At 37.4% G+C, this 24,117-nt stretch overlaps 1 protein-coding gene across 11 annotated transcripts in view; it reads right to left on the bottom strand.

The window, feature by feature from the left end:
* The window catches only part of cpne8 (copine VIII), a 51,980-nt gene that overhangs the window by 6,041 nt on the left and 21,822 nt on the right, over positions 1-24,117 (bottom strand). For 2 of the 11 annotated variants that reach the window (XM_058767123.1, XM_058767125.1), the window contains 12 exons: positions 22,163-22,226; positions 21,391-21,494; positions 20,992-21,096; positions 19,415-19,456; positions 19,253-19,328; positions 18,387-18,440; positions 17,946-18,007; positions 13,964-14,010; positions 13,131-13,312; positions 3,410-3,537; positions 2,895-2,997; positions 958-1,015 (listed from right to left, as the gene is read on the bottom strand). In XM_058767123.1, coding sequence (XP_058623106.1) covers positions 958-1,015; positions 2,895-2,997; positions 3,410-3,537; positions 13,131-13,312; positions 13,964-14,010; positions 17,946-18,007; positions 18,387-18,440; positions 19,253-19,328; positions 19,415-19,456; positions 20,992-21,096; positions 21,391-21,494; positions 22,163-22,226 — 1,025 coding nt within the window. Of the gene's footprint in view, positions 1-957; positions 1,016-2,894; positions 2,998-3,118; positions 3,189-3,409; positions 3,538-13,130; positions 13,313-13,963; positions 14,011-17,945; positions 18,008-18,254; positions 18,269-18,386; positions 18,441-19,252; positions 19,329-19,414; positions 19,457-20,991; positions 21,097-21,390; positions 21,495-22,162; positions 22,227-24,117 lie in introns of those variants that run through there. The other 9 variants (XM_058767128.1, XM_058767126.1, XR_009269334.1 and 6 more) reach the window with 8 other exon arrangements.

The following is a 24,117-nucleotide window of genomic DNA, read 5'->3' as shown; positions in this document are numbered from 1 at the left end:
TGGATGCCATTAACATTGCCTATGAGTCCTCTCAGCTCCCCGCAAATCTGTAATGGAAACCCAGCTAATGACAATGAATGACAAATTCACTTTAGTGAGAAGTACTTCAACACAATTTAAATGAATAAAATAAATAAATAAATATAAGATTTAAAACTTTTTTTCACTAAACAAATTTGCATGTTTAAATTTGTTCGACAAAGCACAAAACTGCCTCGATGCAATTGAGCCATATAATAAAGCAATTTGCTAAATAAATCTAATTTTGGTTTATTTTCCAATTATATCATCTTGTGAATAAATATTCTACCGTAAATAACCATAATATTGATAACAATATACAATTTTCTTTTGTAGATACACAGAAACTGATTTGTTAATATACATAGTGGGAGACGTTCCAAAAACATTCTCAAATGTTTACATATGTTAGCACAATTTGTCAATTGCTATGCTAATACTGCCCACAAAAAATGAGTGGTATTTACAGTAAAAGAGATGTTTGTGTAGATTTGTAAAATTGTAGTCATCATGGCAGTATTGCACCATTATCTGACTTGCACAATGCAGACATGAATGTGCACATGAACAACAGTGAGTGTAAATCATTCTCATTCACTCTGAACAAATATGCTACCAACAAACAAAATATGAAAACTACAGCAGATGAGGCAGTGATGACAGTTGAAACTAAGTAACTGGATCAGAATTTTCAGATGAAAGGAGAGGTCCAGGGTTATTTAAGAAATGAACTGATAAGCCAATGGAAATTTCAAATCTTTTACAGCACATACGCTACTAATGACGTTCTGGGAGACTGATTGGTCTCACTGGAACATGTGTGAAACAGGTTTCTCTTTTGATGTGATCTGGTTTGATGGTTCTCTGTTGGACTAGACTGATATCACATCACATCTTCAAACATCCCCAAAGACATACATATCACTCTCATCTTACCATCAAACTCAGCGGGCCCGACTCCAACGATGATAATTGACATGGGAAGACTGGAGGCCTTCAACAGAAGGGAACAGTTCATTAAAACAAGACCCACAGGAATACCCTCCTCATATAATTCAACATTTGTGACTCTCTCTGTGAAATCCAGGCTAAAGTCTCAAAATCTAACTATGAGATAACAAGCATCAAAGTTTGATTTCAACCATTAATTTCACTAATGGTTGATAAAGATATCAAGGTTACATTTTCACAGAATGTTCTTTACCTTATGAAGGATGCTTTTATGTAGAAAACAGTAAATCACAAAATATTACTTTAGCTGGGTTTTCACAGCCAGGGTCACATAACATGCGCAAAACAGACTTGTGATCGCAGTATTGCAATACAACATCTTATGTTCCGATCTATCATGGAGACACATGAGGCACTTTTCTCAAATAGGGTACAAACTGGTATTTATTTAATTTTTAAAAACAATGGCCAATTTTAAACAATTAAATGCCTGTGATCCCTGTAAAATGGTGATTTGAAAACAAATAATGAGCAAAAATGCAATATTTAGCTATGTCCCGCATTTTATGTTCAACTCTCTTACTGCATAATTTCTCCCCATTCCATTCCAGAAAGTGGCACCATTTTCTAAATTTTTGGAGAAATTATAGTGTTGAATGGATTTGTCAAGCTAAATCATTCAGCCCTGTTACTGGGTTATTTAAAATAAATAAATAAATAATACTCTTGCAAATGTTTTTTTTTTTTTTTTTAAATAATGTTTTATATTCATCAAAATCTACAAAGATATGGTCTCCTTCTGAATGAAGACTTAATTTTGTCTAAATATACAAACACTTTATGTACATGTTAATTGCAACCCTGTTACACATTCTGATGTATGCATACATTTTATGTGTACATTTATGCATTACTTTTATGTTTATTTAAAGTTTGAACTCTGTAATTGTTAAATCTGAAATATGAGGCCCATTCATTAAGCCCAGGAAACATGCCCTGCACGAGCATAGACGGCTCAGCTATCTGCACACTGACACATTATGAACGACTCCTGTCATGGTTCGAAGAGACTCTGCCCATCACAGTCTGCACAATATATCACATTTCAGCATCTCGGTTGACGTGTTTAAAGGAAAGACAAATGGACTCCATTTAAGACTTTTTTCCCCTTCTAATTATGTATTGTTCATATTGTAATAGTATCCACAATGAGGTATCAACAAACTTTGTGAGTGGGCGTAAATTCTTCTCTTTTATTGCAGCACAATGGTAGTCTAATTTTTCATCCAATAAACAGGTTTTCTAGTGATTAGAATGATAAATGCCTATTGTTTACAAAGCAAACAAACTTAGACTCTTAAAAATAAGGTTCCAGTGTGATAAAGTGATTTTTTAAAATACATTTTTTTGTATATTTTTAAACATTCTTTCAGGTAGATAATCAGGTATGATCCTCAAATGTCAGCCCTGTTACCATGATTTTGTAGTCAACGACTGTTAACTGTTTTGGAAAGATTGCAGTTTTACTGCCTTGAGCAGTAGACTTGTAATATCAAATTAAAAAGTAATCCATTTGTCTACTTCAAAATCATGGTAACAGGGCTGACATTTTAAGATAACACCTTATTGAAAACAACAATTATTCAGACAAAGAGTTGTGGAATGATGTCTTTTTATAAATTTATGGAATAGTTCATCACCTTAAAAGGGGGAAAATTTTGATGGTAACAAGAGGGGACACAATGTTGACATTATGTCAAAATCTTGCTGTTTATAAACAAAGTAATAGGCCTATCACATAGTAAAACTTGGTGTCAGCTATTTATTGCCATGTTTTATAAATATGTATATAAGGGACGCTTCTCTTTTCTATTCTTCCAAATGGTGTAAAGATTGCAGGGAACTGCGTTTTTTTAACTTACATTTACAATGGATTCTTTCGTCTGAGCCATGTCTGAGATGACCCCATCAGAGATGATGAGGAGGATGAAGTATTCAGAGCCATCCTTTACTAATGACGCATATCTGCAAAGAAATAAGCTGATCACTTCATGTGCTTGTAACGGACACAGGGGCTGAATCGCATTTCAAATCCAATCCATCCTAGTGTCACAAAGAAAAGTACATCTAAAATAGTCAAAAGTACCATGATGGTGTACTATTTCTGGTAGATTTTCCAAGTATGCCCCAACACATGCTTTTGCCTACAATTGGTTCTTGACGTACCATGATGCAAACATAACATTGTAAACATAACAAAATAAGAAACAAGATGAATGGTTTAACATTCTATTATATGCAATTTTACTGTAAAACAAAACCTGAAATATTTTTTTTTATAACTGTAAATTTTATCAGGATATTCTTAGCGCATGGCCTAAGTAACTAGTGTGAAGAATAGTCTATAAGTATGTTGAAATATAATTGGCCGCCTCACCTTGCTACATGATTAATGACAGGTGAGAAGTATGTTGGTCCATACAGACGAACAGATTTCAGACTCTGATAATACGCCTCTAGAACACCCTCTATCCCACTGCAATATGGGTTTTCTGGGTTCCCGTTCTGTAAGTACACATAAAAATGAACATATGCACATGTGATACACACGTTCACAAATACAAGCACCAGAGAGTAAGACACAAACATACTGTAAATGAATGTACTCACTTGTACTGAGCACTTGCAGTGCATGTCAAATTGTAAAATGTAAAATTACTTTATATATATATATATATAACTTTAATTTCTTATATATATATATATATATATATATATTAGGGCTGTCAATCAATTAAAATATTTAATCGTGATCATGATTGTCCTGAGTTAACTCACGATTAATCGCAACTTAATCGCACATTTTTATCTGTTCTAAATGTACCTTAAATTAATACTTTTCAAGTTTTTAATACTCTAATCCAGTGGTTTTTAAACCTGTCCTGGAAGCACCCCTGCCCTGCACATTTTGTATGTCTCCCTTATTAGACACACCCAAATCAGGTCTTGCAGTCTCTACTAATGAGCTGATGATTTGAATCAGGTGTGTTAGATGAGGGAGACATGCAAAATGTGCAGCGCAGGGGTGCCTCCAGGACAGGTTTGAACATCACTGCTCTATTCAACATGGGCATGGACAAACATGGATGTTTCATGCAATATATGTTTATTATTAGTGAAACCACAGTTAACATAGAGCATGGAGAGTAGACGTGTTTCAAAGGTCATAGATGTTTTTCAAAGAACTTGTTCATGTCTATTAGACACATGAAAAAAAGAACATAGAAATACCAGGTTCCTATTACTTCTTTCTTTGCACTGAGCAATTTACTTACACAAGCCTGTTTACATTATTTGCAGGACAGGGCAGCTCACTTCAAAATGTACATTTATTATTTATTATTACATTTGTTTGCCTCTCTGTGCCCACATACTGTATTTTGATGCAGCTAAATTCTCAATAAAACTGTTTTCACTGATATATTTTACTGTTTCTGTTGTCAGACAATAGAATGAATATGAAATAGTGACTGAAACGCAACCCATTAAGACTACATAACCAGCTCTCCCTTCCAAGATGTTAATCTGCACAAAAATCCTGATTTATAATCGAGCCATTGTCTGATAAAATCAAATAGGCTACACATAAGATAAAGACAATAGCTGTGCTGTGATTTCGGCTATACTTGCATATGAAATTAGAGAAGCAACATAATATCTGTTTTAACTGAAAGTACAGCTCCTCTCAGCCACTCACCGAACAAAGCATATTTGTTGCTATTTGTTTATTTTTTTAACGCAAATTAATCGTTTGATAAGGTTTGACCCCAACTTCTTCCCGTCATCGCAGCGTGGAAGGTTATCTATCATTGTGTGATGAGGGTACAGCGAACCAGTGTTGCCAGGGTAACAGCACAAGTGGGCTATTTTGAAAATACAGTCGCGGGAAAAAATTACAGAGCCCTGGGTTGCATTTTTTTGGGCTACTTTTATAATGTACCCCAAATTGTATATAGACAAATAAAAATAAAAATAGATCATTTTACTAATGTGTATTATACTTGGAATGTATCCCTGGCGACTTAAGAACGGAGAGGCGGTTGTAACATCACAAACAATGTGAGTTTCAGCCACAGCATACATGTTAAGGCTTTTAAACAGTATAAATAAACATGACAACAGCCACTATAGATTATATAAGATAATAAACACACGATTACGATAGGATATGTAGGATATGTATAGGGTTTGTATGTGATTTTCTTGTGATGAATGTGTAACTTACATCTGAAATGCTAATTTGTGCAGCGATATAAAAAGCTATAAATAGCATATTTTAACAACAGTAAACGACCAAATTCCACATGTGATCGCAAAAGGAAGTTATTACAAACACTTGATGGTGGTTTGAAGTGAGTTCTGAGTAAAAGTGTACTATTAATCTCATAAATTGTCTTATGAAGCATGATGCTAATATTAGCTCTAATGCACCTACAGAACAGGTCCAATTCTTCTTCATAATGCATTTTGTCATAATACTTCATGTAAGGTCGCAAGAAAATGTTTTGTTGTATTTATTTAGAAATACTTTTGATAATAGTTGGGTAAATGTATACTGGGATTGAAGTGATGTGGCTTGGTAAACGTTTTATTGCCAGTTTAAAGACTGATAATGGCTGAATTAAAACAAAAGAATAATGATAAAAGAATAATAAGAATTATGTCCCATACCTGGCGGAAGTGTGAAAGGTTCTGTTTCCTTAAACTAGTTTGTCATGCATTTCTTTTTCAACACATTTACAGGTAAATCCTAGTATTTTAAATTTGCGATTAATCATGATTAATCACAGTCCATGACTGACTTAATCAAAAAAAAATTATGCGTTAATATTTTTTAACGCAAATTAACCGTTTGATAAGGTTTGACCCCAACTTCTTCCCATCATCGCAGTGCGGAAGGTCATCTATCGTGGGCCGTTTCTCAAATGGAAGGCTGCATCCCCCGGAGGTCGCATTTGTAGGCTGCACACGTCATCAAGCCTGGTTTATTTCAGTTAACTGAGCATTACATTTGCGAGTCAAAAGCATATTACAACAATTTACACATGAATAATGGTCAAATTTATAACTATTAATATACTAAAATAAGATCTTTGTGACGTATGCAGCCTACAAATTGCGACCTCAGGAGGATGCAGCCTTCCGTTTGAGAAACGGCCATTGTGTGATGAGGGTACAGCACCAGTGTTGCCAGCGTCGCGGCACAAGTGCTATTTTGAAAATACAGTTGCGAGAAAAATTACAGAGCCGTGGGTTGCGGTTTTTGGGCTACTTTTATAATGTAATATAACAAAGCCCACTAGACAGTGACCATGTGCTGATTCTGAACGCGTCTCTCACTGACAAGGGAGTATACTTTAAAGGCTTGCGCACTCAACTGTTTGCGAAATGGAGCTTTGTGCTCGAGTATCCTACCTCTCTCATTCGGCACAAATCCAAATATTCCATAATATTTCCATATTTGCGATGTAACGTATCTGAATGTGAAACTATTATTTATTATGTAAATGATAGGCATGGTACTTCAGTCGCGTTCCAACGGTGACACAGAGGCGCGAACGCTGATGTTTGGCTCACTGTATTTTATTTTGATAAAGTACCAACTGTGCTGTCAAGTTAGCAATGCTGGAACTGATGTGTTGTGTGTGTGTGTGTGTGTGTGTGTGTGGCTCCGGCACGATCACTTCAACTGTTTCCTTGTACCAGCAGAATCAACTTTAAACACTTATTGTCTTATTAATAATGCATCACTGTATAAAGGTCTGCTTTTATTTGTGTACACTCAGAATAAAAAAAAAAGTTTAAAAAAAGAAAGAAAACAAAACAAATAGGATATTGGCTTTCTGCCATTTGAGTTTTCTTTCTGTGAACAAATTAAGCCTGTCACAAAAATGAACTGAAACTCAGCATATATAGGCTGTTACGTGTTGCACTTTAAAGTTTCACTGTGTAACGAGGGAGGCAACAATGGAGTAGGGAATCCAAATGCAGGTTTTATTCAAAGAGAGCATGGCCAAAACAGGCAGGGTCCAGAAATAGCAAACAGTAATATCCAAGGCAGAGGCAAAAGAGTAATCCACAAACAGGCAATGATCAGGCCAGCCAGCAAACAATCAAAACACAGGCAAGGCAAAACTAGGAAACTCAGAGAACAAGGAACACAAGGAAACTAGGAAATCATTCAAACATACAATCACCAGCGATGTGAGTGTGTGTGTGTGCCGTTCTTATAGTGCGAGACTGATAAGGTAATGAGAGACAGGTGGTTGCAATTGATTGGTTCTGATGAGTCCAAGCAAAGGATTATGGATTCAAAGGAGTCTAGAGTGAGTGGCATAGGTATGAGATGGAGTACCCTCTAGTGGAGCTCGTGAGCACTCCAGCTAGGGATCGTGACACACTGTAAAGTACATTTATTTTAATATATTGACTAATATACTAAAGCACATGTAAAGTAATATCATTTTAGGTCTAGTATTATTTCATATTACATTTAAAGTTCACATAATTTACTATGTTCATATGTACTACATTGCAATTTCCTCATTAAAATTTGTAATTACAAATATATTTAAATACATGACATTAAATTATATTTTAGTTTATCATAAATGCTTGTCAGCATATTGGAATGGAATTCATTATGAAAATATACATAAAGATGTACTTAACTACTACATAATTAGGTCAAAAAAGCACACTTCAGTTAATTGCATTTAATATGAATCCAAATTATAATACAATTTAAATGCAGTTACCGTACAATTAAGTGTCCAAAAACATTATATTCAGTTCGCAGTTAAGTACATTCTTTTAAAGTAGATTATTTATTTAATAGATTTTTTTTTTTTTTAAAGTTTGCATTTTCACAAGAGTAGAACTTTTTTTTTTTTTGTTAAAATACTCTTTTTTTATTATCCAACAGGATTTCATTTGATATAACACAACTTATTGATAGTAGATATTATTATGGATAGTACAACCCGACTTCCGGAAATGATTTGATTAAAATGAAAACTAAAAGACTTTCAAATCACATGAGCCAATATTTTATTAACAATAGAACATGGAGAAAATGAGAAATGTTACACTTTTATCCATTAAATGAGCTCATTTCAAATTTGATGCCTGCTACAGGTCTCAAAAAAGTTGGCATGGAGGCAACAAAGGGCTGAAAAAGCAAGAAAGTTTGAAAAGATTCAACTGGGAGAACATCTAGCAACTAATTAAGTTAATTGACATCCGGTCTGTAACATTATTAGCTATAAAAGGGATATCTTAGAGAGGCAGAGTCTCTCAGAAGTAAAGATGGACAGAGGCTCTCCAATCTGTGAAAGAGTGCATAAAAAAATTGTGGAATACTTTAAAAACAATGTTCCTCAATGTCAAATTGTAAAGGCTTTGCAAATCTCATCAACTACAGTGCATAACATTATCAAAAGATTCAGAGAAATTGGAGAAATCTCTGTGCATAAGGGACAAGGCCGAAGACCTTTGTTGGATGCTCGTGGTCTTCGGGCCCTCAGACGACACTGCATCTTTCATTGGCATGACTCTGTCATTGACATTACTAAATGGGCCCAGGAATACTTCCAGAAACCACTGTCGGAAAACACAGTCCGCCGTGCCATCTGCAGATGCCAACTAAAGGTCTATCATGCAAAAAGGAAGCCATATGTGAACATGGTCCAGAAGCGCTGTCGTTTCCTTTGGGCCAAGGCTCATTTAAAATGGACTGTTTCAAAGTGGAATAGTGTTCCATGGTCAGACGAGTACAAATCTGCCATTCTTGTTGGAAATCACGGATTCCGTGTCCTCCGGGCTAAAGAGGGGGGAGACCTTCCAGCGTGTTGTCAGCGCTAAGTTCAAAAGCCAGCATCTCTGATGGTATGGGGGTGCATAAGTGCATACAGTATGGGCAGCTTGCATGTTTTGGAAGGCACTATGAATGCTGAAAGGTATATAAAGGTTTTAGAGCAACATAGGCTCCCCTCCAGACGACGTCTATTTCAGCAGGACAATGCAAAACCACATACTGCAGCTATTACAACAGCATGGCTTTGTAGCAGAAGAGTCTGTGTGCTGAATTGGCCTGCCATTGACGCATCATTAAATGAAAAATACGTAAAAGACGACCACAAACTCTTCAGCAGCTGGAAACCTATATCAGGCAAGAATGGGACCAAATTCCAACACCAAAACTCCAGAAACTCATAACCTCAATGCCCAGACGTCATCAAACTGATTTGAAAAGAAGAGATGTTACACCATGGTAAACATGCCCCCATCTCAACTATTTTGAGACCCTTAGCAGGCATTGAATTTGAAATTAGCTCATTTTGTGCATAAAATTGTAAAATTTCACAGTTTAAACATTTGTTATGTTATCTATGTTCTATTGTGAATAAAATATTGGCTCATGTGATTTGAAATTCTTTTAGTTTTCATTTTATTCAAATTTAAAAAATGTCCCAACATTTCCGGAATTTGGGTTGTACATAATAATAAGTAGTAATCTATACTGCTACTAAATAGTAGTAGTAATTTATACTAATAGTAGATAGTATAGATAGTATAATTGTAAATGTTTACAGTGACCAATCACTGTCATAGCAAAATAACAACAACAAGAATCAGCCATCAAAAGTTTGATCTGGCCATCTGAGCTCATATCCCAGAAGCTTCCTGCAGTAAGAGACACGTTTAAAGAGCGCTATTCACCCAAGTAAAGATTTAATGCTCTGCTGAGTGCATATGGAGTCTCCCGCGTTCAGCCCTGAGGAGAAGTGTATGTGTGTGTGTGTGTGTGTGTTTGTGTGTGTGTGTGTGTGTATTTTAGCTGTGTGTGGGCAGCTGCAGCCGCAGGCAGTGCATCTGTTTGGTCCAATAAGAAGGATCTGTGTCTCACTGTATATGGGATTATGTGATAGATTCTCTGTGACGGTTTCGTGGGTGTGGAAGAGGAAAAAAAGAGAAAAAATAAAGAAAATAATTTCTGTCCTCTTTAGAAATGTGAGACAGCTGTGGGTAATCTCCATTTGCTAATGTCTATCAATCTTTTTCAGTCTCCTTTATGAACGGTCTCATCCATATTTATCAGTTAGTCACCCTGCAGAGCCCTTATTTGGTTACCAGTCGTGTAGTTGTAGTTGTGTGAAATCGAAACGGGAGCTCTTTGGCATTTAGTCCATGTTTGTTGGCTTTTGGGTCATTTATATGCTAATGCACTTCTACAAGTTAATAAAATGAACTTTTAATAGATGTACACATTCAAAATGTACAATCTCCTTCCTTAATTACAAAGGAAGAGGCTGGAATTTAAAGTAGTTTTATTGTGCTTGTCCTAAATAGCCAGGGCTAACTGCCTTTTGAATAAAAGGAAAGCACAGTTTATATATTCTAGCCAATATGAAATGCGTCAACACAGGGGAAAAAGGCTGCACTTAGACCATAAGTGTAGGCTCTAAGGGTCCTGCTGGAGGACAGGTTCAGAAGTGCGTCTGAAAGAGCTAGAGGTGGAGGAGTACAGCCATACCAGGTATCCCAGGCAGATGTGTACAGTCTATGGTTGGGGTTTGGTGGAGACTAGGATACTAGGATACCAGCATACCAACGTTAGAAACCATAGTCCACTGTTTTTCAATATACCTCCCTGAGGCACCAGGACTGAATATGAATCTATAATGAATCTCTGCATTAGACAGAACACTTGATTCAACTGACCGTTCGCAAAGAGCTTGATTGACAGGCGATCTGACCAATCATAACGCCGAATTCGCCATCTTGCCCGACAAACAAATCAGACAGGAGAGTAGATTGACTCCGGTAAACTTGAAAAATTGTGTGTATTGACATCTTTCTGTGGTTTAAATAAAATGTGTTATGTTCATTCTTGTTTATTTTGTGCTTTAAGTAAATAGGAAAAGACATTGGTTCACGTGTGCCACTTTCACTGAGGCAATACAGCAGTCTGTCACAAAACATTAAAGAGCCACAAAATGGTAGTTATTGTTTGAATTTCTTAAAAAGACAAAATTTGAAAGCTGCGACTCACACCAAAACTAACTGCTCTGTCTTGTCTGCCGGCGGTCCTGGTTTCCTCTTTCCTCCACAATGTATTTTTTACTACGTAAGTACGTGGTGTGTAGTGTAGAGTGTAGTGTAGAGAGGCATGGCTTGTCGACATAGCAACAGTAACTAAGGAGGGCGTTTTTTTGCGAATGGTCAGTTGGGTTTATTAGGTAAATGAGACACCTAAAATGTTCAGCACCTCAGGGGACCCTCAAAGAACAGACAAAATATTTATATGTGCAACAAAACACTGATAATGATTAAAACTAGCTCATTATAATGCCATTGTCGCATAGCATCATTAATTCCTCTTGCATTGCCTTGGAACAAAATTGGAACATTTTATGTTGCATTGCAAAAATCTAAAGTTTACTTATTCTGTTTCCAAAAGTGGTAAATACAAATATTGGAATACACTAAATAAGTTGAAAAGCACTGATTTACATAAAAAGAATAGCTGGGGTAATGGATAATTTCGATTGGGTTTTTCTTAAATCGTTTTCCTTACCCCTCTATAAGAATACCATTTAGGGTAATTCATTCATGACAACTCACAGGGTAGTTTAGACATTGTTAATGTATTTTGTCTTGGCAGACTAGGGGCCAGTTTTACTAACAGCTTGCGCAAGTGCAAACCGTCTTTTGCCATTAAAATAGTACTGTCAGGTTTTACTAAAGATGCACAGTGACGAATTAGCACTGAAAAGGCGTGGACACAGTTATTTTTGCACCTGACCTTACTGAATATGCATTTGTAGGAGTTTCCCTTTCAGACGCAAAATTTATGGGAGGACAGTATTCAAAAGAATCACACAACGAGATTTACTAACGTTTGCGCTTGTCAAATTACTGGCATTTGAGCCATTATTTAACACCCAAATAAAGCATGTCTTAAACTATTTTGCGTTTAAAATGGATGCAATTTGTTGTTACTAGGAGGAGGCACTGCAGAGATCAGAGAGCGTATTTCCACACGTATTAATTTATTTTGAATGCCAGAAAAAACACATTATCCGAACATATCGTTTGCAAAGCCATGTTATTTTTAATTTGATTCAGGAAATAAAAGACAATTTTGAACCCTAGGAGTCATGCAATACCAGGTCTATCAAAACTTCTTGCAACCTTTCATTTTTTTGCCTCCGGTTCTTTTCAACGTACTGTGGCTTCTTTATTTCTTTATTCTTTATTTGCGACTGCGCTAATTTGAGCTGCACTTGGTATATTGTGTTGGTCGATACGTAAATGAGAAGTTGTGTTTGTGTTCTTTAATTTGCGAGTTGTTAGTTAACCCCTCCCATCGGCACTGTTTTGGAATTGCACTCTCACGCTAATTTGCCCTGTTTAGTAAAACTGGCCCTAGATTTGCTATGCATGCTGCTGCTGCACAAAAAGGCATAAATAAGATCCTCTGTAGCAAATCTAGACATGTGGTGCTGGGGGAGGTGGTGGATTTCAGAGGAACTCTAAAAGGGCGCTGCAGGGAAATGTCTCAGGTCACGTATGTAACCATGGTTCCTCTTCAGGAACTCGAGCTGCGTCGGAGAACACTATGGGAACGCCTCCAGCGTTCTCCGACGCAGCTCGAGTTCCCGAAGAGGAAACGTCTCAGGTTACGTATGTAACCATGGTTCCTCTTCAGGAACTCGAGCTGCGTCGGAGAACGCTGGCAGAATTCCCATAGCGTTCTCTGACGCAGCTCGAGTTCCTGAAGAGGAACTTGCAAAGACTGAACCAGACTATATGAATGTTGACCAAGAAAGCTTAATGGGTGTAGCTAAATCTGCAGACTGGACCTGATATGTTGACAGGGCAAAAATCATGTAGCGTATTCCATCCTGAAATGACTTAAGCATAATCAGTTTAAGATTGTCAATGTACCACTCTCACTGATAAAAAAAAACAAAAAAAAACACGCAAGATCCTCAAAGAAAAGCATGCTGTTTGAGAACAAATTGTTTGAATATAAAAACCAAGCAACTACTTTTAGTTACTTAACAGTAAAATTTAAAAAGAAGTGTCCTCACCAGGGGGAATTCGTGAGACACGCGGCCATCAGGTGGCAGTTTTGCACCAAACCCCAGTGCAGGGAACAGCTTATCACTGTCGTAGTCCTGAATAATCTCCCCCACGGCTCTGAGGGCCAGTGCATACGCATTCAGATGATATGGGCTCATGTAGTGTAGAGAGGTAGGCTGGGAAGGGTTGCCTGCCATAAATAAAGCAGAAAATGCATGAATCAAAAAAGCATTTAAATACGAATGGAAATATTTCTTCATATTTTCTTCATATTTCTGTGAACAAACAAGATTTCATGCTGTATAGGTAACAATTCTAATGAAACTGTTTCATTTGTGTAACGTACCCATGATGAACTACTGACATTATTTCATCATTTGATGTCTTTGTTAAACCCAGTTATGCTGTGCAATTTCCCTCTTTAAAAATAATGATCAGTCTATGCATTATCTTTAAAAGAGTATTTTGACCACATGCTTACAACAAAACCCTTAAATTGGCTCTTTTTAGCTGAATAGTTAAATCCTGATATGGGGAAATAATCAATGATTATTAACAATTAATTGTAAACTATATATATATATGATTTAATTTTCACAGTTATTTAAAAATACTTTCAATTATCTTTTGGGGGAAGGAACTATTTAATTTTTAATTGAGTTGAATTTTTTTACATAGTATGTGTAAATTAAGTACAATTTCTCAGTACTTTATACACCTTGGTTAGTTACAATAAATAACAATTAGTAAATTTACATGAACACATAAAATAAGCCATTATCATAACATGTAAATGATGCTTTTTCTTTTGAAGAGCAGTGTTTCAGTGATGTAAGCTCACCGTTTGATGCAGTAAAATCAATGGCCACTGTGAAATTAATTTGAGTGCTGCAAGTAAACAGAGCAAAAACAATGATGTGAGCACATGTGAGACAGCTTATGAACATTAAATATATGATGTTTATTAAAGTATAATAAAGCTCTTCATTCAAATCCCCCAGTGAGCTGACTGTGTGAAACTGTGTCTCAGCTCAATTTAATCTGTGGGCAGAAATGAAGAAGTTATTCCCTCAGAGCAGCTCTGCGTTTATCTAATATTCTCTCTGCAGCTTCCTGGTTTTTCTGTATGTTCAACAGAATGCATATATTTAGAGAGATTTGCTAACTGTCTGTAAGAATGTGCCAAAGTAGTCTTTTTGCAGATCCTTCCAATTATTCTTCGGATATTTCCAGTGTTTGCTGGACTGTTTGAAGGCCAGGTCATGTGCCTGGGGTCTCTGTGTCTCTCAGAATAGAGTGCTCTATTTATAGCTCGGTTTATTACGGCATCATAATGCAGTGCGCTGTCTGTGAATATGTGTGTGTGTGACGTGGAGAGGAGGAGAGGGGAAGGAAGAGGGAAATATTCATGGATGGTGAGGCACAGCAATGTGTTTCCAGTCTCAATAGATGAGCTCAAATATGTTCATATGCATGGAAAACCCGGCTGACGTCACAGTTGCCAAAATATGTGAGATACTGAATTCTGGAGTTTCCAAAACGATGCATCTATTTCCAGCCTGATAACTAGATGTCATGGTTTTACAGTAATAGAAACTCTTTCACTAAAGTAATGTGACAGCATAGCCTACTAGTGTTTAAAACATTTATTATTGAGAACACCGTAGCGACCACCTAGACCACCACCCCAACAACTGCCTAGCAACCACATAGCAATGCCATAGCAACAACAGAAAACTGCCTAGGAACACCTTAGAAACTTAGCAACCACACAGAAAACTGCCTAGTGCCACAGCAAGCACCACTCTCATGTTCTTCAGAAAATGTAGAGAATGTCTAGTTTCCTTTCTGTTGGTCACTTTCGATGTTGTGTCAAAGTTCTGAAACTAGGGGTAACTTTTTGGAGCCCAAACACCTCTGACATTCAGAAAAGGCCAATGAAATTGGCAAGTGAAATTTGCATGCATGGCCACGCCCCAGATATCCGGGTATTTAAGGGGCCTACATGTTTCACTTAATAAGCTTTGTTCTTTGCAGCTGATGCAGTGTCTTTTGAAAGCAGCAGTCTCCTCTCACCCCCCACCATTGAATTCTACGACACAATCAACAGACTCTCCAAACCTCGAAATTCAGATAAGTGTAGAGAGATCCACTGGGTGTTTGACGGCAATCTATGAGAGCTAATTTCCTCTGTAAGAGCAAATTTCTCTAAAAGAGCAGACGTGGAGGATGTTTTATGTCTCCCTCAGATGGTCACAATCGCTGTCCTCAGCATTTTCAGCTGTCCTCATACTGAAACAGATGCTCGGCTGACCTCTTGTCCTTGGGCAGCTCAGTCTGAGGCCAATGCAAAAATGGCAGCCATGCTTGCTCAGGTGGCCAAGAGCATTGGGCTTTGAGTGGAATACTCCAACCTGCCCTGAGTGCTTGAGGCTTGATAATTGGTTCTTGGTGTCTGAGCATGACACATAGCCGTACCGTCTACTCCCATCCAGGGCATGTAAGTTTACTTCTTCTCTCGTGGCGAAGGCTTACAATGCCTCTGGACAAGCTGCATCAACATCATTGTCGAGGAATTAGCTCAACAGTTCTCAACAGTGAAAAAGCAGACGGAGGTTATTAAAAACATTATGTCTCAGAGCGGATGAAGGCCCACCCCTGAAGCAGCAGCCCCTGCCTGCTTGTTGCAGAGGGTAGCCCCCTGCGAAGGCTGCACAGGCCCTGCCAATACCCAGGTGCGCAATGGCTTTCTCGTGGGAAGGAGACACTGCCAACTCATCCACAGGCTACTAAGAACCCACTAAAGGCTTAGAAGCAGTCCTGAGACGGGAAACCGAGAGAAGGAGTCTGGACACTTGGTTGGCCCATAATGATGGCTTCTCAGACAGGCATAGCAGTACAAGGTCCTACCTTTCAGGTTGTCCCTGTCTCCTCGTGTCTTCTGGAAAGTTGCAGAGGCTGCCCTTGTCCCACTGAGGGAAGCAGGCATTTGCATCCTTGAAGACTGGCTAATATTAGCTGACTCACGAGAGTTGTTATGTGCACACAGGGACATGGTCTTGGAGCACCAAGCCCAATTGCGAGAGGGTCAACTTGGAGAAGAGTATACTCTCCCTTGTGCAGAGCATCTCTGTTCTCATTGTGGAGTTGGACTCAGTCACCATGACAGCATATCAACAGTCAGTGCTGAATTGCATGTATAAGTTTGAATACAAGACAGTGGTTCCTCTCAAATATTTCCAAAAGCTCCTGGGGCATTGGGCATCCTCAGTCGCTGTAACGTCAGTTGGGTTGAAGTATATGAGACCGCTTCAGCAGTGGCTTCATGATCGAATCACAAGATGGGCATGGTGCCGCAGCTCAAAACAAGTTCCCATCACGCCTTCGTGCCATCATACATTTAGCCCTTGGATGGACAACACAGGTAGAAATGTTTGCTATCACCAGCGGTGACAGACACAACAACTTAGGCTAGAGCCCTCTCTACTAAGCAGATATACAGTATGCCCTGAAGTGGCACCTCTTCATTGCTTTGTGCTCTAGGGAAGATCTAAGGAAATGTGGTATTGGATCAGTGCTTTCTTTCCACCAAGAGGGCCTGGACAGGCTATAAAGTGTCTGTATCTGCAATAGAAGCAAATGATGACATTGTGGATGGCAAATCAGTAGGAAGGCACAATATCATTTTAAGATTCCTTAGAAGTGCAAGGAGATTAAATCCTCCAACAGCGAATCTCATCCCTTCTTGGGATCTCTCGGTGGTCTTACAGGCCCTGTTGTCAGTTGAGCTTAGTGCCCTTTCTATAAAGATGGCCTTCCTGACTGTGCTCACCTTGTCAAGAAGGTGAGGGATCATCCTGCCCTCTCCGTTAATGAAATGTGCCTGGAGTTCAGGCCAGCAGATTCCCACATAGTCCTTAGACCCTGGCCCAACTATGTGCTGAAGGTTCCCACTACCCTGTTCAGGGATCAAATGGTAACCCGGCAAGCACTCCCTCCGGATGAGGGAGACCCAGCCTTGTCTTTGTTGTGCCCAGTGCATGCTTATTCACATATATCTTGATTGCACAAAGAGTTTAAGGCAATCCGAACAGTTCTTTGTCAGGCATATCAAGTCTGAGGTATTGGGAGTGAGGGCGCACTCAACCAGGTGCGTCACTGTTTCTTTGGCCTTAGTGAAAAGTGCCTCATTAGCAGACATATGTACAGCTGCAGGCTGGGCTACACCCAATACCACCAGATTTTATAATCTACACATGGCACCAGTTTCATCTACAGTTCTGCATACCAAAAATGAATCTAGATGTCTGGTAGGGTGTAGAACTTGCGTTCAGTGCCTTTTGGTTCTGGTAATGGATGCTGTTCAGGTCCAGTTTTTAGTTTACCTGGATGAGTGGTGAACACTGGGCTGCTGTTCTCCATCATTAGATGCATAGCATTCACAACAGCACATGGGACACTTATATACCCAGAAGTCTGAACGTGGCCAGGTGTGCAAATTTCACTCACTAATTTCAATGTCCTTTTTTGAATAAGTCAGAGGTTTCGGGTTCCCAAGAGCAACCCCTCAAAGTCTCTGTTCCCTCCATAGGGGAACAAGGATTACGCTAGTAGTAGAGATGTCAGTGCATACTGTTACACACACACATAAATATACATTTTAATTAGGAATAAACATGCATTTTCACTGTCAGTTATGGGTATTATTATATTTATAGCTTTCATCCAGTATAAAATTATGGAATGTAATTATGTAATAATTACATTTATCGTTATCATTGTTCAGAAGGATTGTAAAAGTGCACACACACACAAATACTGACCCTCCTTTGATGTAGTCCAGGAACGTAACCTCGACATCAATGAAGCAGGACAGCAGAGTGACCTGTCAACATGAAAGTTTGGTAACACTTCCTATGTAGAGTCCTAAAGGGCATCATCACACTTTCAATAAGCAATGCATACTTTAATCATAAATGTCATATCAATATTCATGCTCAGGGTGATGATGTAACTCTCTAGAGTCATGGCATCAGGGCAGACCAATGATGAGCTACATCAAAATATATGAATATTTATATGCACAGCTTATGAAGGCATTGTGCATTGCTTATGAAGATATAATGTAGGACCTTCTATAAGAAGTCTTACCAATAAGGATGTTTGTTTGTTAGAACAAACATGTATTGTTTTCATTTGCTCTTCTTTGGAACATTTTTTTTTTCATTAATTAAACTGGAGGATCTAGTTAAAAATTCACTCACGGTTCCTGAGTTTAGATATTTCTTCTTCTTTTTCTTTTTCTTGGGGTTCAGCACCTGCAGAAATACAGCAACGTCAGACACAGGATGTTGCAGAAATGTTGCTTAATCTCAGTTAATTTAATTTATTTTTTTTAAGTTTTGTCATTTCATTTCATTCTATTTCTTTTCTTTTATAGCTCTAACTATATTTTGCCATGATAGGTGAACATGGTGAATAAACTAAGAATGTGTGAATTTTGTGGCAAGAAATTCAACCACACTGAAGAAGATATTGATTGTGTCAAAAAACTAGATCATCAGAAGCTCTTGGTGGAGATGAACATTTGACTGCATTTCCTAGACCTCTCGCTGTTATCTAAGGTTCTTGTGCCGAGGCCAGTTTTGATAAGTGTTCTTGTCCCTTATGGGTTTGATTTATGCTTCAGTGATGTGGAGGTCATACAAAAGATGAAAAAAGATGAGATTTCACAGGATTGGGGGACAAAATGTCACAGAAAGGCCAGAAACATAATTTACACGAGACTGTCAACGCAGACACAGTTCCCAAAGAGTTATTGAATATGAGCTACATTTAATATCATATTAAATAGGATATTCATTTAGCTTAAACCTAATTAGGGAAACCCTTTTTTTTGCTTCATTGAACTGTTTGACAAATCAGATTTTCCAATGCTACATATAAAATAATAAGTAGCTTCAATACTTTTAGTTACTTCCCAGCTAGCCCTGTTCCTCAGGCCTCAACTACACACTCATGATGTAATGTAAATATCTGCATTAAAAGCTAGGATATTCCTAAAAGACATTTATGATATTTCAGGCAAGACTTGTGTGAAAAATACATGAGGAAAATGAGAGTGGCTCACCTCCCACACAGTAAACTGAGAGTGGCCTTTAGAGAGCTCCCTGTAGCTGGTGCTGAACTCACCGATGTAGTCATGACTGAAAACACACACACACACACAGTCTCATGCCTTATCTTGATGCATCTTATCTTCAGTATTACAGAAGGATTGGCTCTTTCTTACCCTCCATCTCTGTCCCAGTCATACACCTCGATTTTTATTGCTCTGCAAAAAAAGAAAAGAAAGTTTATTAATGGAATGCATGTAGTACTATATAGGTTAGTCAATTTTGATGTTATTTAAGTCAATTTCTTTAAAGATTAAGTAAATGTATAAATATTTTAAAGGGGTCATCGGATGCAAAATTCACTTTTAAATGTTGTTTGAACATAAATGTGTGTTGGCAGTGTGTGTACACATGATTGTCTCCTAAGCGATTGAGGTGTTTTGTTGTTGGATGTAATAATGAACACAGCAGTCGTCATTTACTCCAGACATCTGAGCCCCTGAAGATGCAGAGGAATACGTTTAATCTTGAAGGGAATGCTCCCACGATCTACCTAAATACCGTTCATGTTCGTGTTGTGGTCCTACTCGCCCCGCTCTGAGCGAAATTCGAACTCAATTTGGATTTGAGGGGCGGGGTCAGCAGAGCTCATTAGCATTTAAAGGGACATGCAACGAAATGGGTCGCTGTGAACAGAGCTGTTTTTGACAAGGTAAAAATGGTGTTGTTTTACACTACCACTGATACATTTTAACCAAAGTATGTTATAGACTTTTCATTAAGACTCTAAAGAATCATTTCAACTTGTGGAAAATAGGCATCCGATGACCCTTTTCAACATTCTATCAGACAAAGAATGTCTTCAAGTGTTGATGAATTACGCCATCTCAAGCTGAATTAATATATTTTGTATGCGTGTGTGCTTTCAGATTGGAAACAGGGTTGACAATTTTACAATTAAATTAGACATTTTAAGCTTGGTGGTCAAGGTAACGACACTACAAACTGTTTATTATTAGCAGAAACTTTATTTTTCTATTATGAATCGTTTAATAAACAAAATCTTTGTAACAGGGTTGACATTTTAAGATAATTGCCAACTGGCAAACATAAAAACAATACAGTAAAGTAATGAAAAAGATGCTGAATTCATCGGAAATTAAGTCATTCTGACTTTTTTTTTTCCAGTAGAGTAGTTTATTATTATTATTATTTTAATAAGAGGTAGTTATTATTGTAACAGGGTCGACACAAAAACATATACACTACTGCTCTGAAGTTTGGGGTCAGCAGGAGTTTTTTTAAATCACTTGTTAGTTTTTTTAATCATCTTAGTGCAACGAAGCAAATGATCTAACAAATTAAGAGATTGATGAGGAATCGGTATTTAAAAATATGTATATTTCAAAAAATGCTGTTCTTTTTCATTTTAGAATGAAATCAGTATATTAGAATGATTTCTGAAAGATCTAGAAGACTAGAGCAATGATGCTGAAAATTCAGCTTTGCAACACAGGAATAAAGTACATTTTAAGATATATTAAAATAGAAAACAGTTAATTTAAATTGTAATATGTCATAATATTACTGTTTTAGTGTATTTTTGCTTTAATAAATTCTAAGTTAAAACTCTAAGTTTCTTTAAAAAAACAAAACAATTATACTAAACAAACTAAAAATGAATGCTAATACACTTACCAAGTCAATATCCTGTTCAGTGTCTTTGAAGCACAGAGGTCTAAATTTGACCCACCTGTCATAGTCCCCGTTACACAGTGCTCTGACTGGGATCTTGAAGGCCTGCCATACAGGGTCCAGCGTGTTTTTCACCACCTCTGTCTTATGACAGATGGTAAATCTGAGAAACAGGACATGTCAAAGAGGAGGAACCACAACATGGGAGGTGAGAATCAGTCAGTGTGAAAGGGGTCTTAAATAGGTCACATCACACATGCTTCATTTACTGCGAGTCAAAGAGTGTCATAGGATACAAGACCAGGCTTGAAGACAAGACATTAAATGAGACATCCAATTTCAATCTCAAACATGACCACATTAGTTAAAACGTTCAATGCAACATTCAAAATATAAGAACTGATATAAAGAAAAAGAAATTGCACATCTCTCATACTAGAAGAAAAAAAAAACTTACGTTCCATCTTCATTGCTACGGTAAAAGACCAGGAAAGGGTCTGACTTTCCGAAGAAATCTTTTTTGTCCAGTTTGTTGCCACAAAACTGCATCAATACTGACTCCTGATTAAAACACACACATAAGCACCGATTGTATGATGATGTTCAGTAAAAAGTTACAAAGAGAAAAGAGGAGAAGAGCAGAGACAAAAAGAGATAAGACGACAAGAAGAGAATAAACTAGAGAAGAAGAAATAAGAAAGAGAGACAAGAAATGAAACAAGAAGAGACTAGATTAAATAAGAGATGAGACAAGGAAGAAGAAAAAAGAAAATACACTAACAAACAAGAATAAACAGATTATAAAAAAGAGACTTGATGAGAAGAAATGAGACATGAAAAGAAGACATGAAGGGAAGAGAATAAATGAAACTAGAGGAGACAAGACAAATGAGACCAGAAAAGAGGACAAGAAAGAAATACTAGATGAGAAGAAACAAGACATGAAGAGAATAAATAAGACAAGAAGATACAAAACAAATGAGACAATTAATGAAATAAAAAATAGATGAGAGGAAATGAGACAGGAACACTATACATGAGACAACACAAAACGTGAAGAGAATAAATGAGACAAGACAAACGAGAAAAGAAAAAGCAATAGATCATACAACAAGAGACAAAACAACATTATACATGAAGAGGAGAGGAGAGGGGAGAACAGATGAGATAAAAAGAGACAAGAAGAGGTAAGATGAGACTAGGAGAGAAGAAAAGATAAGTCAAAGTACCCTGCAATTTCCCAGTTCTTCAGCTTTCACAATAATAGTCCCACAGCTCTTCCCAGGAATGCCTCTAAAGTCAGATGGAACATTGTGTTTTACTAAAGACGCGCAGACAATATTGTTCTTGACAACTAGCACTTGAGGAACACACAACAGAACAATTCCAGAAAGGACATCCTTGACACTTAACCTTACCCTACTCCAGGAGGACTGATCCTGTTTTAAGTGAACTAAACAACAGAACCTTTGCTTTGGAGAAAAGCGCTTGTTAAAGGAGTAATTAGTAAATATGCTGACCGTGTTAAGCAAATGCATATGTTGTGAATGAGTGAACATTAATAAGCGATTGTCCCCTTTCGACAGTTATGAATGCATGTATCTGTGCTGCATAAATAAATGAGTGTTTGTAGAAGCAGACAGGCGAATGCATGAGTGTTTGCTGTGCTCTTATATAAGACTACACTCAAGAAGCCCAAGCCGGAATTGAATTTAAATTGTATGGACCCAACACTTCAGCATCCTGCACAAGTGCCTGACAAAGATGAACGATGAAAGATTTTGAAGATGATTTGATGAGAGAACAAACTTCTGCCTTACTTATGCGCTGCCTTGAGTGCTTGTTTCAATTCCACTAAGTAGTTGTGGGTTATGTTATAGAGGTTAGAGAAGCAGATCTCTGCTAACTGAAGACATGTCTTTAATCTGCTCTGGATCTACAGATGTGCTCTGAGGCACTCTTCTAAATTAACCTGAAATGTTCAGCCGTCTACCAGGAATTACTTACAATAAAAAATAAAGAGAGAGAGAGAGAGAGAGAGAGTATCAGTGTAGCTCAAAGCTACTTAAGCTAATCATATTTAAAAGCAGTTCAATCTTCAATCAAGCCACTCTTTTAATTAACCTGATATCACATGTGTGGCATCAATACATTCCATGTCAGGAACATAACAAAATTATAGCATTATATCACTTTTATATATGTCTAAGTTTGTTAACTTGTATAAGCACTGAAAATTGTAAATGCACAAATATCAAAAGGTTCTACTTCGTTCCTCCTGGAACTGGACTATGTTACTTATTTACCTAAGTATTCATACAATCTACACACACACACACTTGCATATGTAGGTTACAGGGATTCACGATAGGCAAAATGTTTTTTATATTGTACGCACACACAAAATGCTTACCAGATGATGTGCTTGTTTACAAATTTCACTCATATTTATGCATAGGCTACATTTTCTGGGTTGCTATATGCTGCAAGCTAACATAATTACATTGAATGCATTGAAAGTATTTAAGGGGAAATTTCTAAATTTAAATTACATTGAAACAACCTATGGAGACATAAATCTTTATTATTTGAATACGAATAATTAAGCGATAAAAAAACGTTTGAAACATTATAAGTGTTGCAATTCAAGTGGGTCTTAAATAACACACCTTTAAGTTGCTGTTTGAAGTTATTTTATGCAACTTTAAGTAGCTATATTAATTGACCCTATGCAGGGAGTTTGATTGACAGGTGATCTGGCCAATCATAATGCTGAATCTGCCATTTTTGTCTGACAAACAAACCAGACAGGAGAGCATGTAGACCAGTGGTTCTCAACCTTTTTTTCCACCGGGCCGCACTATGGTCCAAGTGCAAGTCTCACGGGCCGCACACGTCATTTACATATTAGGTCATCAATACAAACAAACCAGATTTATAATATGATTTATAGCCTAAATATTATGATATCTAAACGATTACATTTATTGAAATAAATAAATAAATAATTCTACTCACCACTGATAAAACACCTGATGCTGTCGGGAGCTGACCAATTTTGTGAAATTCTGCTCGAAAGGAGTAACAGCACAATGAAGTTGCGATTGTAAGTTGCAGTCTGTAAGACGCGCACGGAAGCGTGACTTGACACGCGGCATTGCAGAAATGTAGCCTTGATCCAAAT

Source organism: Onychostoma macrolepis, chromosome 25 (assembly GCF_012432095.1).
Source record: "Onychostoma macrolepis isolate SWU-2019 chromosome 25, ASM1243209v1, whole genome shotgun sequence".
In the NCBI taxonomy this organism is placed as follows: Eukaryota; Metazoa; Chordata; class Actinopteri; order Cypriniformes; family Cyprinidae; genus Onychostoma; species Onychostoma macrolepis.
This window is presented reverse-complemented; position numbering and strand designations above follow the sequence as displayed.